The sequence below is a fragment of the Andrographis paniculata genome, unplaced genomic scaffold (genome assembly GCF_009805555.1).
Source record: "Andrographis paniculata isolate CXL003 unplaced genomic scaffold, ASM980555v1 Contig35END, whole genome shotgun sequence".
Lineage (NCBI taxonomy): Eukaryota > Viridiplantae > Streptophyta > Magnoliopsida > Lamiales > Acanthaceae > Andrographis > Andrographis paniculata.
The window spans coordinates 1,374,871-1,387,834 of NW_026137568.1; the positions used below are offsets into that span (position 1 = coordinate 1,374,871).

General features: G+C 32.6%; 2 protein-coding genes across 7 annotated transcripts; both read right to left on the reverse strand.

The window, feature by feature from the left end:
* Positions 1–319: 319 nt before the first annotated feature.
* LOC127249111 (CBL-interacting serine/threonine-protein kinase 7-like) lies at positions 320–1,870 on the reverse strand. The gene has a single exon (XM_051271746.1). It carries the CDS (start codon positions 1,753–1,755, stop codon positions 457–459), a length of 1,299 nt encoding a protein of 432 aa, XP_051127703.1. The 5' UTR covers positions 1,756–1,870; the 3' UTR covers positions 320–456.
* A 4,112-nt stretch (positions 1,871–5,982) lies between these two features.
* LOC127249112 (acylamino-acid-releasing enzyme) lies at positions 5,983–11,449 on the reverse strand. Of its 6 annotated transcripts, none has more exons than XM_051271750.1 (18): positions 11,276–11,449; positions 10,771–10,946; positions 10,371–10,674; positions 9,689–9,910; positions 9,401–9,607; positions 9,224–9,298; positions 8,938–9,076; positions 8,352–8,503; positions 8,188–8,270; positions 7,966–8,072; positions 7,812–7,893; positions 7,530–7,707; positions 7,394–7,454; positions 7,196–7,318; positions 6,914–7,111; positions 6,762–6,830; positions 6,587–6,663; positions 5,983–6,509 (listed from the first exon to the last, which is right to left on the reverse strand). In XM_051271750.1, exons 1-18 carry the CDS (start codon positions 11,416–11,418, stop codon positions 6,446–6,448), a joined length of 2,460 nt encoding a protein of 819 aa, XP_051127707.1. In that variant the 5' UTR covers positions 11,419–11,449; the 3' UTR covers positions 5,983–6,445. The 6 variants fall into 6 exon arrangements, with proteins under 6 accessions (XP_051127707.1, XP_051127708.1, XP_051127709.1 ...); XM_051271751.1 differs by having other exon boundaries at positions 5,984–6,509; positions 8,188–8,267; positions 10,371–10,677; XM_051271752.1 differs by having other exon boundaries at positions 5,989–6,509; positions 7,812–7,890.
* Between the last annotated feature and the right edge of the window lie 1,515 nt (positions 11,450–12,964).

Sequence of the window (12,964 nt, forward strand, 5' to 3'; positions counted from 1 at the left end):
ATAGAGTTGTATTTGAGGGGCAATGGAGGCCGGGAGCAAAGAGGGACCGTGAATCCCTTTCCAAATTCAACCTAAAAGTTACAGTTGATAACATTAAATGTGAATTAATATTATTTTTATTTCCTATTTTAAATGTTACTATGTATCATTTTTATTTCCTATTTTAGGTTAGTCATTTCGATTTATTTTTTCAAATTTTTATTATTCAATCTCCAAGTTTGTATTTTTAACATTTTTATGCATCCATTAAATACCAAATCACATCATACAGAAGCTATTCTCAATTCAAATATCAAAACATAAAATGAACACCAAATCAAGAAACCAAAATGATCAACTACTTATTATTATTGAATTAGCAGAGCAGATCGGATTATAGAAATAACCACAATTCACATCCTAAGTTAAATTCATCTCCTTCCCTAACATATATATATATATATATTCAGTTACAGATCAATCCGCCATTGTTGTTGCAGAAATACCTTCAATTTTCAACACCACTGATTTCAGCTCCTCCCACTGCACCGCCTCCGCCGCGGCGCCACCATCCACCACCACCTTCATCTCCACCAGCCACACCTCCGGCGACACTTCCCAAACCTCCACCACCGCCGCCGCCATGGGCCCCTTCGCCAAAACAATTCCCCCACATTTCCTCCTATTAACTTTATACCCTAACTCCTCCCCTGCCTTCATCACTCTCTCTTCAATCTGCACTAACTGTACAGTACCACAAGTTAATCTTACAATTTTATTTCTCGATTCCGGCTCGAAGAGCGCCGACAAATCCAGCCCCGACGACATCGAGATTATGTCGAAAGCATTCGCTCTCGGAGAAACTGTCTCCTGATAGAAAATTGTATCGGAAGCCTCTTTTGGAATTGATTTCTTAAACCAGGAGAGGTTTGATAATTGGGCGAGGTTTAATCTGTGATTCGGATTCGGTTCCATCAATCTGCGGATCACGGATCGAGCAGGCTTCGACAACCATTCAGGTAAAGCGTACGATCGATTGTGCATTGCGCGGCACATTTTAGGCAAATTGCTGTCGTCGAAGGGAAGAGATCCGGTGAGGAAAACGTAGAGGAGAACGCCGCAGGACCAGGCGTCGGCCTTCTCGCCGTCGTAAGCTTTGCCGCAGATCACTTCCGGCGCGGTGTACGCAGGCGTGCCGCAGGCGGTGCGGACTAGGCCGTCAATTTTTTGATCTGAGAACGCGGAGAGTCCGAAATCAGTTATTTTGAGCGAACCGTTGCGATCGAGGAGGAGATTCTGCGGTTTGATGTCGCGGTGGACGACGCCGTTTTGGTGGCAGAAGGAGAGAGCGGAGATGACCTGCTGGAAGTATTTCCGCGCCGTCGATTCGGAGAAGCGGTGGCTCCGGTGAAGCCTGGCGAAGAGTTCTCCGCCGTGGGCGAGTTCCATGACGAGGTAGATTTTCGATTTGGTCGCCATGACTTCGTGAAGCTCGAGGACATTCGGGTGGTGACGGAGGCGGCGCATCGCGGAAACCTCCCGGAGTATAAGCGGTTCCATGGCGGCGGCGGTGGTGGCTTTGTCGATGACCTTAATTGCAACCTCCTCGTCGACGTTTTCGAGAGATCGGGCCAGATAGACCTTCGCGAAGCTTCCTCTGCCCAGGAGGCGGCCGAGTTGGTATTTTTCCAAGACGATGGAGCCGCTTCCGCCGCCGCCGGCGCTGGAGGTGCGGCGGAGGGCGGTGGCCGGAGCGGCCGCCTTGATTTGGCCCATTATAGGGCGGTGGGGGCGGCGGCAGTCTGCTGGTGCAGGGAAGTGGAGGCGTCTGGAAATGCTGTGGACTGCGTGAGGGCTTTTTATTGAGAAATGGAGAGGGGTATTGTTGTCATTTCGCAGCTGCAGAAATATCAGGAGCGTTTGTTACACTTTTAAAAATGCTTTTCGGAATATACTCCCTATTTTTTTGTTTTATTTTTAAATGGTAAATTAAAAATAATAGTAAATTACTATTATTTTTATTAATAAGTAAAAATATATGAAACATACATATTATTTATAGATGTCCGAAATAGCAAAATATATTTATTGTCAACGCATCATGCTGACGTAGGATACCTATTCAAATATTTCCTAACTTACTCATAAATGGCATCAGAAGCGCATCACATTATGGCGGATAACGTTTTTCGTAATTTAATAAATCTTCTCAATCGGCGAAATATTTTGAGGAGTTAAATAAACATAATTTTGGATATTCCCAAATAGGACAATATTTCGAACTGCCCGCCAGAGAATGTCGATTCTAACGAACAATTTATGAAAAGAAATGGCGAATCCAAAATTTCAAATGAGTATTTAAAAATAGCTCAAATTCGTTCTTTAAAAAAAATACCGTCACCGACGCCGCCATTATATATTTTTTTTGTCGACATTCAACCGTATTACTGGCTAAAATTTATTTCTTCTTATTTATTTCCTCAATATATATAATATGCATATATATTTTATTTATTCATAAAAAACTAATAATTAAACATAAAATATTATTTTTTATATTACCAGTATAATTCTCCGTATATAATGAAAAACACTTACACCTAAAAATACAAAGTGAACAAATTCAATATTTTATATATATATATATAAGTAAGTATTGAAAGTAGTATTAACAAGTAAAATTGATCACATATACGTATTGTCTTAAATCAGTGGTAATTTCTTCAAATAGTATTGATAAAAAATATAAATAACACATGCTGTGTAAAATAATATTACATGATATTTGTTTATATTAAAAATGTGTTCTCTATAAAAATATTATAAAAAATAATATTCTTTAATTTTTTTCCAATTTTATTGTGATGTGCTGTGTATAATATATTATATATTGCATTTTTTAAATATTTTTGAAGAAATTACGTACGATGAAAACACAAGTGAATGCATTTTTTTTTTAATACCCTCCACCCCAATATGTTGTTATATTTCCTTTTGATATCTATTTTTTTGAGAGGTATAATCTTAATATATATTCTTCCGTCTCAATACAATAGACTTGTTTATCATTTTTCTTTGTTCCAAAACAATATTCTTATTTCCATAAATAATCATATCACCATAAAATTATCTCCACTTTTTTATTTTTATTACACAATTGCCACTATTTTTTAAGCTAATACACTTATAAGGGCAAAAAAGTCTTTTATCCATATAATATCAATATTCCTTAAATCTCGTGTCTAATCCAATTAAGACTATATTTATAGGATGGATGAAGTTTTGTTTTTTTTTTTTTTTTTTGAGCACTTTGTTCCTATAATTTATTCGAAATGATTTTATAAATGGTATTTATAAAAAAATAAAATAAAGTATAAATAAAGTAAAATTGCAAAAGTTAGAAATCCTAGCAAATACTCCATATTGATAGGAAGGAAATAATTATTTTATTTTATTTAATAAATGCACATGTGCAAATAAATAAATAAATATTATATTATATATCTAATATATATATATATATATAAGTACAAATTTGCAACTACCAATAGGTGCATGCTCTAATAGCTAAACACTTGGCTATTTATTTCTTTAAATATTTATTTGATGATGATTAAGCACAAATATAACCACTAACAAATAATAATAATAATAATAATAATAATAATAATAATAATAATAATAATAATAATAATAATAATTAAAAACACAAAACATGAGCTGTGACATCATATATTCTTATAGATGTTATTTTCCAAGCTAACATCTGTCCAATTGTATTTGTATTATACAAGTAACACAATATTGTATATTTTTATAAATTAAAATAAAGAATAAGACATGTTAGATCTGTTGTACGAAAATATAGAATATTCAAGGGAACTGCCCATTTGTCCCAAATTCAAATTCAAATAAATAATTATTATAAATAAATAAATAAATAAATAGACTTACACGACTCTATACGTATTTCAATTCGAATCTTGAACTTCTTTGTTCAACGACACATTTGACGCTACGTTGGGTTTGGTTGTTTGTTTGTTATTTAATTTCAAATTAAACTATCACTATTCATATCAGACCATTAAAAAATAATAAAACTATGGAATACTTTTTTTAGCAAAATATTACGTCAAAATAGTTAAACAAAAAAACAAAAATAAATAAATGAATTGTTTGTAGGTTTTTGCCCTATATTTTTACTATGCATAAAAAGACCTTTTTTTTTTTTTTTTATAAAACATTAGATGAAATACTTATTTTTTATATTATATTAATATTAATTTTACATTCAAAATATTACATTATCAATACATATTTATATCGCATTAAAAAAACATTTCAATTTAAAAATCTATTATTCAAAGCTCAAATCACACCCACGAGTTTGTTTGACTGTGATTTAAAATTAATTTAAAATAAAGTATTAATTTTAATTTTTATTTAAATAATATTTTAATTTGATATTTTATGAAATGAAATACTCCCTTCTTCCCAAAAACAATAGTCTCACTTTATCATTTTTGTCCCTCTTAAGTCTCATTTTTTTTTGGTAATTAGCTTCCTAATTTTACTCCACTGTCAATATAATACTATTGTTTTGAAATAGAAGAAGTAATATATTTTATTTAAAACTGTACGTGATGAATAGTGTTAGATTTTAATTTAAAATCACAACGAAACTATTAAATAAAAATTCAAAACTAACACTACATTGTAAATCAATTTCAAACTAAAATCAAACAAATTTGATTCTATGTAATTCAATATATTTTGTCAAGTTTAATATAGGATAAATTACATAAAGCATAATACTTTTCCTTCATATTTATTATAGTATTTTAAATTTCTAGCAAAATAATTGTTAGATATATTTTCTATGATTTTATAAACATTTGTACTGTTTCATAGTAAAAAACTGAAAATATTGTAATAATAGACTCTCATAGTATTCTATTTATTACATTAAACCTTCTTTTAACATATATTTATTATGTAAATAATTTTATATTACATTGAAATAAAATAGTAATATAATCTTTTGTTAATAAAAATAAAATAAACTATATCAAAGATGTATTTCCCCAATCTCGTTTAGAAGTTATATCATAGGCCGAAGGGGTGTTTTTATTTTGCATTTTTAATTTGAAACATTTTTTTTATATTAGATGTAGTAAAAAAAGCAATAATGTATAAAAATAATATTTTTTATATTGATTTTTTCGCTCCAAAAAATCAAATCAAAAATTTTATTTTTTATATTATACTAAAAATTAATTTTACATTCAAAATATTACATCAATATCAATATCTATTTATATCTACTCAAATTCAAACTTTTACTATTCAAATCCCAAAACCCCCCAAACAAACACACCTAATTTTTAGCCATTGTAATGGAATTTATATTAATTTTATGTAATACTGGTAAATAAAATACGAAATGCTATATACTCTCAGTCGTGTGTCAATATATAATTTTAACATTTTGGTTGTCCAGATTTAATATTCTCTCCCTCCCATAACAACGTATTCATTTTTTTTTAGTCCGTCCCATAACAAAGTATCTATTTCATTTTTTTAGTAACTGTACTGTCTACCTATCATTACAAATATCCTTACAACTTACAATATATTACATAGATGTCATTACCTTTATATCACACGTACTAATAAGATTATTTTAATTATTTCTACTTTATTCTTACATCTCAATATAATACTAATATTTTTAAAATTACGTACAAAAAACAAATAGATATCTAGTTATAAGACGAACAAAGTATAAAAAAATGTGAACCCTACACAAGTAATAAAATACCCTACTTTCGTCCGAAATTACTATAATGCCCCTCTTTTATTTTTAATAAAAGAGCGAGAGTCCTTGTTATTGTAAGGATATTTTTATCCATAATTTTATAGTACTAAAAATACTATATGCGAAAGAAAAAACAAAAAAAAAGTGATACATTTATATAGAACAGTGCAGCACCTTTATTAAATAAATATTCAAAACTACTGGTTTGTTTCTTTTTCAAACCATTCTATTTTGGATTTATTTAAAAATTTCAATGATATCTCCATAGGCCATAGAAATTATTATGTTCACTATCAAAGAGAAATTAGATTTGCAAATCACTATCTTCTTCATAGTTAATTATGCAATTAAAAATTAACAAAAGTTCTATTATGTTCACTATCAAAGGGGTATTAGATTTGCAAATCACTATCTTCTTCTTCATAGTTAATTATGCAATTAAAAAATTAACTAAGAACTATGCCTAACTTGTGTTCAACGCCTAAGTCTTCTTGTCGAATTATTCTATGCAACCTTAAATAACGACAATGTTAAATAGACAGCTAAAATCTTCAGTTATGAAAAACAAATTGAAACTTTCAGAAATTTAAAAATACTCAGAGAAGAACAAGCCATGGCTGACCTGACCTGACCTGACCTCAACATTTGCTAACTGCAGTACTTCTTGAACCATACCCCAATGTTAAGGAAGCTTTCGAAGTCTGACTGCGGCCTGAACAGAAAACACGTATCGTGTAATGACATTTGGTTATGTAAGAATTGTTTGCGGACATAATGTCATGAGGCTACCTCTCGATGGCGTGTACATCGTTAGGGAATACAATCACCTTAGTCTCGACTCCTTTCTCCTTTAGCGCGCGTGCATACTAAAAGACCAGAAAATTTAAGGTGGAATGAATCTGGATAATTTACACAAGGTTATATATATATATATACATATATATAATGGAGCACACATTCTTACTTGTATTCCATTGGATACCGGCACACGAAGGTCCTGGGCGCCGAGGAGGAAGAGTGTCGGAGTTTTAACCTTAAAAAGTAGAAAAAATTAATTCGGTAAAACTAAATGGAAGTAATGGGAGGTGCAAAGTGATAAAGTTAATCGATGGAAACCTTGGAGATGTGAGAAACGGGAGACTTGCTGTAGAGAAGAGACAATTGTTCGGCTGAAGGGGAATCTGTGAACATGGATTTTCCATCATTTCCATATGCCTCGAAGAAACACCAGTCGGGAATGTCTGATGTGCCAACCATTAGAGCAATGTTGCACACTGGATTTCTAGCTGCCGCAGCAGCGAATTTGTCTGGAGCCTGAAGAGATGAATTCAAATTTAACAGAATCGGGAATTTAGAAAAAAAAATTGAACTAGTCGAAGAAAATTAAGCACAACCAACCTGACCAATAAGGTGTGTCGTCAAAAAACCACCGTGGGAACCACCGAGCACAGCTATTTTAGATGGATCCGCAAGTCCTTTGTCAATGGAGTGGTCTATTGCAGTTAGAACGTCGTTGACATCCTACATAAGCGTAAAGGGGAAAATCTTACACATGATCCGAATGAAGAAGTTTGTGTTTAGTTAACGGAAATATACCTGTGACCCGATTTTCCCTGGTAGGGACTGCAAAGCTTCCTCGCCAAATCCTAGAGAACCTCTGAAAATTTTTGTTGAGTTGGAGATAAATAAAGCATCTGATGCCGAAAAATGGAAAAGGGACGTTAATTTTCACCTATAATTCACAATGAGCAAGCTGTAGCCGAGTGAAGCCAGGAAAGCAGAGGACTTTGAGAAGCTTGATAATGAGACCGAATGAGGACCTCCATGAAGGATTACGATTAATGGATCGCGTGAGTCGGACTTCTTTGACTTGGATGATACGTATATAGCTTCAATCGGTTTGGTTGCACCTATTACAAGTTACTTGTTAAAGCGATAACTAATTGGTTTGCTAGTCAGCTCTCTTGCATCAGAAACAGAAACATTCGATTATGAAATTTTTTTTATCACAAACCTTTTGGCAGGTTCTCAGAGGCATCCTTGACAGGGATCTTCATGATATCAAATTGAAGAGATGCCAACGATGATGAGACCTGCGGGAATATGGGAGTGCGTAGCTTTATTAAACAATCTTGACAAAATAGAGTTGCTAGACAGCAAAAAGTTACCTGCTCGGAGCATTTGGTTGTGGGGGTCACGGCGTCCATCCAGCTCCATGTATTTCCAATGAGACGACCGTATTTGATTTCAGGAATATCAATTGGACTACTGGACACTTCAACCACCGCAAAAACCATTTGAGAAAAACTAAAACATATTTACATGGCATAACTAATTAAAACAGCCATCACCCTTCAAAATATGTGTATATATATATATATTCACCGTACCGGCAATAATATGATCTCCATCAAGTCCGAGGATGTCCCAAGAAGAATTTGATGGATTTGGACTGATCCGGGAGACTTGTCTGCTGTAAATTAAAAAAGGGTACTGCCTTCACTACAATGACAAGGAATTTATCATCCTGACGACTGATCAGTCCTTGATTTACCTGAATACATCGACTGTTAGAATTGCCAAAGTACTGCCCCAAATAGAAGATAAAACCATTGTATGTCCATCAGAGAGCCAGGGTCGAGTAAGAAACTTAGAAGGGTAGAGTCCTGGGAAGCCACCATCTTCAGGACACATCACAACAGGAACCTAGGAGACAATAAGGCGAAGAACGGCATAAAAGAGTCGGAAAGCCGCAAATACACTTTCCAACACATTTTTGTTTCCAGTTGAAGATTGTGGATGCATTATCAACTTACATATAAGTTTAATTTTGCTGTAGTATGTTAAAAGATCAAGTAGTTCTTTAGGAACCAAGAACAATGTTCAGAACCTTAAATAAGGCTAGATTTGCAGTGGCATCGGAGAAAATTCTGGCATGAGTATAATATATTTCAATTCCAATGACATTTCTCTAGTCGCATACTCTGGATCAAGAAATTCAAATTTTGAAATTTTCTTAATGCAAGATTTATCAATGATAATATTACAATGTAAGACTTTACCGCATGAGAATATACAGAAATGAAAAATATCAAATGCAGCTAACCAACATTTTAAAACTGTAATGAAAAGGGGTATACCACATCAATAATCTTCAAGGTTGGACCCAATTTTCCACCAGAGGGCCACTCAATCTTGTGAAGTGAATCTGTTGCTGAATGTGCCCCAGAGTCAACAGAACTTTTTGAAGATAGAAACACGAGGAATTTCCCATCTGGGCTGAAGATAGAAACATCAAATATTTTGAAGGGACCTCATCAGAAGGAAGATGAAAGAAAATTAAGGATCAACACAAGATACATGCTGAGTAAAGCCTATATGACCCAATGGATAGGTAAATTCGTATCATATCGACTGTTTTCATACCTGAAACGGGGAAAGAAGGCACTACTAATGTTTTGGGTCAGATGAACAATATGTGAGTCTTCAGCTGCATCAGATCTATCAAGAGAATGGTAAAGCCTAAATTGTCATCATATATTAATCCCCTAAAAACAGCTCCATGAAATGAAAAAGGAAGTTGCATATTGCGTTCTAGCATACCCGGTTGCACTGGTTTCCAATTTCGAAGGAGCTTTGACAGCATACAAGGCACATGGCCTATTATAGCAATATTTGATACCCAACTTCCTCTTATTGGAGGCCCATCCAACAAAGACCAGATACTGCTGCCCGTCAATTGGTGGAGCCCACACAACTTGCCCAACACTCAGTTCCCTTCCCACTCCCACAACAGGTGCAACCTCCCCACTGAAGGTTTGAGTGTTTTAGGACTTTATTTGTAAAGCAGAAGACTCATGAAGCATTATAGAAATACACGACATTTTGTACCTGGTAATGTCAATAACAAAAAGAGATGGAAGCTTTTTCCCAGCATAAGTTTCTCCCCAGTCCTCCTCCCAGTCGCCTTGACCCTTCCAGCTGCCGGAGTCCTTATCTGTAGTCCCCTCTTTTTTGTAGCCAAATATATTAAATGTGGGTTTAGGAGGATCAGGTTCCTCAGCAACATAAGCTACGCATGTTTCATCTTCATTCCATGAAATACCCTCAAACCTGACACCAGAAGCAATGCCAAAATAGTTTTCACTTTATTTGAATGAAGCACAACAGTGTAGGTGAGAAGATGAGTGCACACAACAAATTATTCAATATGCTGAGCAACATTTTAAGGTCAGTATCAGCTTATTCGAACATGCAATTTAATTCATGGAACCATTGATTTGAACGGATTTAGTAAGTGCCTGCTTAAGCTGAAAAGGATGAAAATTTCATTGCTTGGCATCAAGATTGTACAAAGAGGATATGACATATCGGCAAGTAATTTAGATAACTTCAACTAGTATAGGATTCTAAGATATGATTTAACTGCTTTATAAAACATTATTTAGAATGGCCAGAATTTAACATTAGGGTCATTTAATATTCATTTTTTATCTTTTACTTCTATTCAACACGAAATTTTACAAAAGAGGCCAAGGAAGTTCATGCACATAATTTAATGAAGCATGTTTACCATCCATCTGTATATACCGAACCATGGATAGATCGGGCAATAGAAAACTCCCTCTCAACTTCAGATGGACCCCATATTTCAAAGTGGGTAGGAGATTCACCATCCGGATTTCGAATAACAAGGAGCTTTGATCCTGATGGAGAAGGAACCATAGCGGAAACACCATTCATCTCAATAGGGAATGGATTCCAATGAAAACTTACAGAACTGTCACTCTTATGGAAAATATGACTTGATAAGAAGTATTTCCTCCTCTTGTTGGACAAAATATTTGGTTGTCCGATTAAAAACATAGCACGAGAAACTTCTGTGAAATAAACAACAAAAAAAAAAATGGTTAAATGAATTTGAATAAAACAAAATTTAACAACAATGCAGAAGTAAAAGGAGCCAATGATACCACTATCGTGATTGAAAATCCATGCTTTATCAATGGTAGGGATAGCTGTGAACTCTTTGAGCAACTTCGACACTGAAACATATTCTTCTCGAATGGAAACATCCAAATCCACTGCCTTTTGTTTATTGCTGCTATCCTCAACACATTCCATGGCTGATCGAAGTGACCAAATTCTTCTTCAAACAATACACATCAATGAAATGATTAACAACTATATTGACACGCAATTAGTTAATAGAACAATACAGTGTATATCTATACAGAAGAACACTCTAAATCAACATAACATACACAGTAATCAAAACAGTGGTGAAAAACCACCAAAACCCCAAACGAAATGCAAGGTAAGTAAAATTCGAACCCTAAACAACAATGATCCACACATAAATCAAATACAAACCAAATAAAAAGCAGCAAATAGAGTCAACGGAATATCCACAGCTTATAATAGCAAAATCATAAAACAGCAGAAGAGAAATTCAACAAAATGCGGTGGAGAGAATACCTGGCCGATAAATTGGTGCGTCTGAACGAAACAATGGATTTTGTGTGGGAATAGGCGGAGAAGGGAAGGAAGTGGGGAGGAAATTGGGTTGGCAAAGCTAAAGCTCCTCCGGTGAAGTGGAAGGTGCTGATGAGATTCGACATTACTGATTGAACCTATCTATATCCATTACCATTACCGTTAGCCCATTCACCTCGACCCAAATTTGTTAGTTTTATTTTACTTTTTTTTTTAACCCCGACATCGAACCGGCTGTTGGAACCGCCGGTTTCAACGAACCGAAACTGAAACCAATTTCCACGGTTCGGTCGATTTCTCTTTTCCGTTTAGAACCGGCGGTTTTTTTCTTTTTTTTTTGAAATAAAATATTAACTGGTGTATGGTGAGGGCGGCGGCGGCTGTGACGTGGAATGAATTGATAATTGATTAGTATATTAGGCAAAGACAATCATTATTACTGACAATGAATTGTTATTATATTTAATTTTATAATATTTTTATAATTCATAAAAAAATTTATTTTACAAAAGTATATATTTTATTAATTTAAAGTTTTAATTATATAAATATACATTTTTCTCTCGATCCCACAATAAGGATATTATTTTTTATTTTTATCCGTTTAAAAAAAATTATTATTTCATAATTTAATAATTGTACTACTTATCTAACATAATAAATACTCTTATAACTTTTAATATATTACACAAATGTCATTACTTTTTTATCACACATTCTAATAGGGACAATTTTATCTTTTTTATTGTAAAATAATATAATACTAATATTCAAAAATTTACATACAAAAAATAAATGTTACTCTTTTTGCGCGGGAACGGAAGTAGTATATGATTTTATTAAACAAATCAATATTTTAAAAAATAATTTAATTTATTTTATAACATATAATTATAAATTACTACATAATTAATTAGTATAAAATTATATTAAAAAATAAAAGAATATATGTATATTATATTTAAATATAGAAATAAAAATTAATTAAAAAATTGAAATGAATTTGTTAATATAAAATTGTGAATATATAAAAAGAAGAATATCTCAACTGATACGACCTAAAGTGATGGGAAAGATCAAAGGCAATGGAAATACCAAATAGATGTACATGAACATGATGCTCTAATTGTGTAAGGGTGTCTTTGTTTGGGCGATTGGATTTTAAATATATTATTCATCTATTTTTTTTCTCTTTAGAAAATATCAAATCAAATATTTATTTTTTATTTTTTATATTATACTAAAATTAATTTTACATTCAAAATATTACATCAACACCTATATATATCGCATCATACAACTATTCAAATTCAAAATTTTTACTATTCAAATCCCATACACACCCTAAATGTATTTGATTAGGGCAACATTTTTATTTTATAATAATAATAATATATTTATAATTAAAAAATTTATATATTACTATTAATTTTTTTTAAAATAAAATTGATATTTATATAATAAAAATAAACAAGTATTAATAATATTGAAAAATAATAATACTACTCCCTCCGTCCCGGTCAAGATAGCCATTTTGCTTAAGAATACGGTATTTTATGTAGTGTAGATTAGTAAGTTATTAATAATAAGTTATGATATTATTTTATTATTTTTATATGAGTAGTGTTGTTGGCATTTATATATTTTTTTAGAATTATATATCAATAAAAT

What these genes read in the sequence shown, in the direction of transcription:
- LOC127249111 (XM_051271746.1), bottom strand. Translation starts at nt 1,755, where the DNA reads ATGGGCCAAATCAAGGCGGCCGCTCCGGCCACCGCCCTCCGCCGCACC.
- LOC127249112 (XM_051271747.1), bottom strand. Translation starts at nt 11,418, where the DNA reads ATGTCGAATCTCATCAGCACCTTCCACTTCACCGGAGGAGCTTTAGCT. An exon ending in TCGGTATATACAGATGGATG is followed by an intron (nt 9,911 to 10,370) that starts GTAAACATGCTT and finishes TTCTGGTGTCAG; the next exon opens with GTTTGAGGGTATTTCATGGA. An exon ending in TTGGAAACCAGTGCAACCGG is followed by an intron (nt 9,299 to 9,400) that starts GTATGCTAGAAC and finishes TTCTCTTGATAG; the next exon opens with ATCTGATGCAGCTGAAGACT.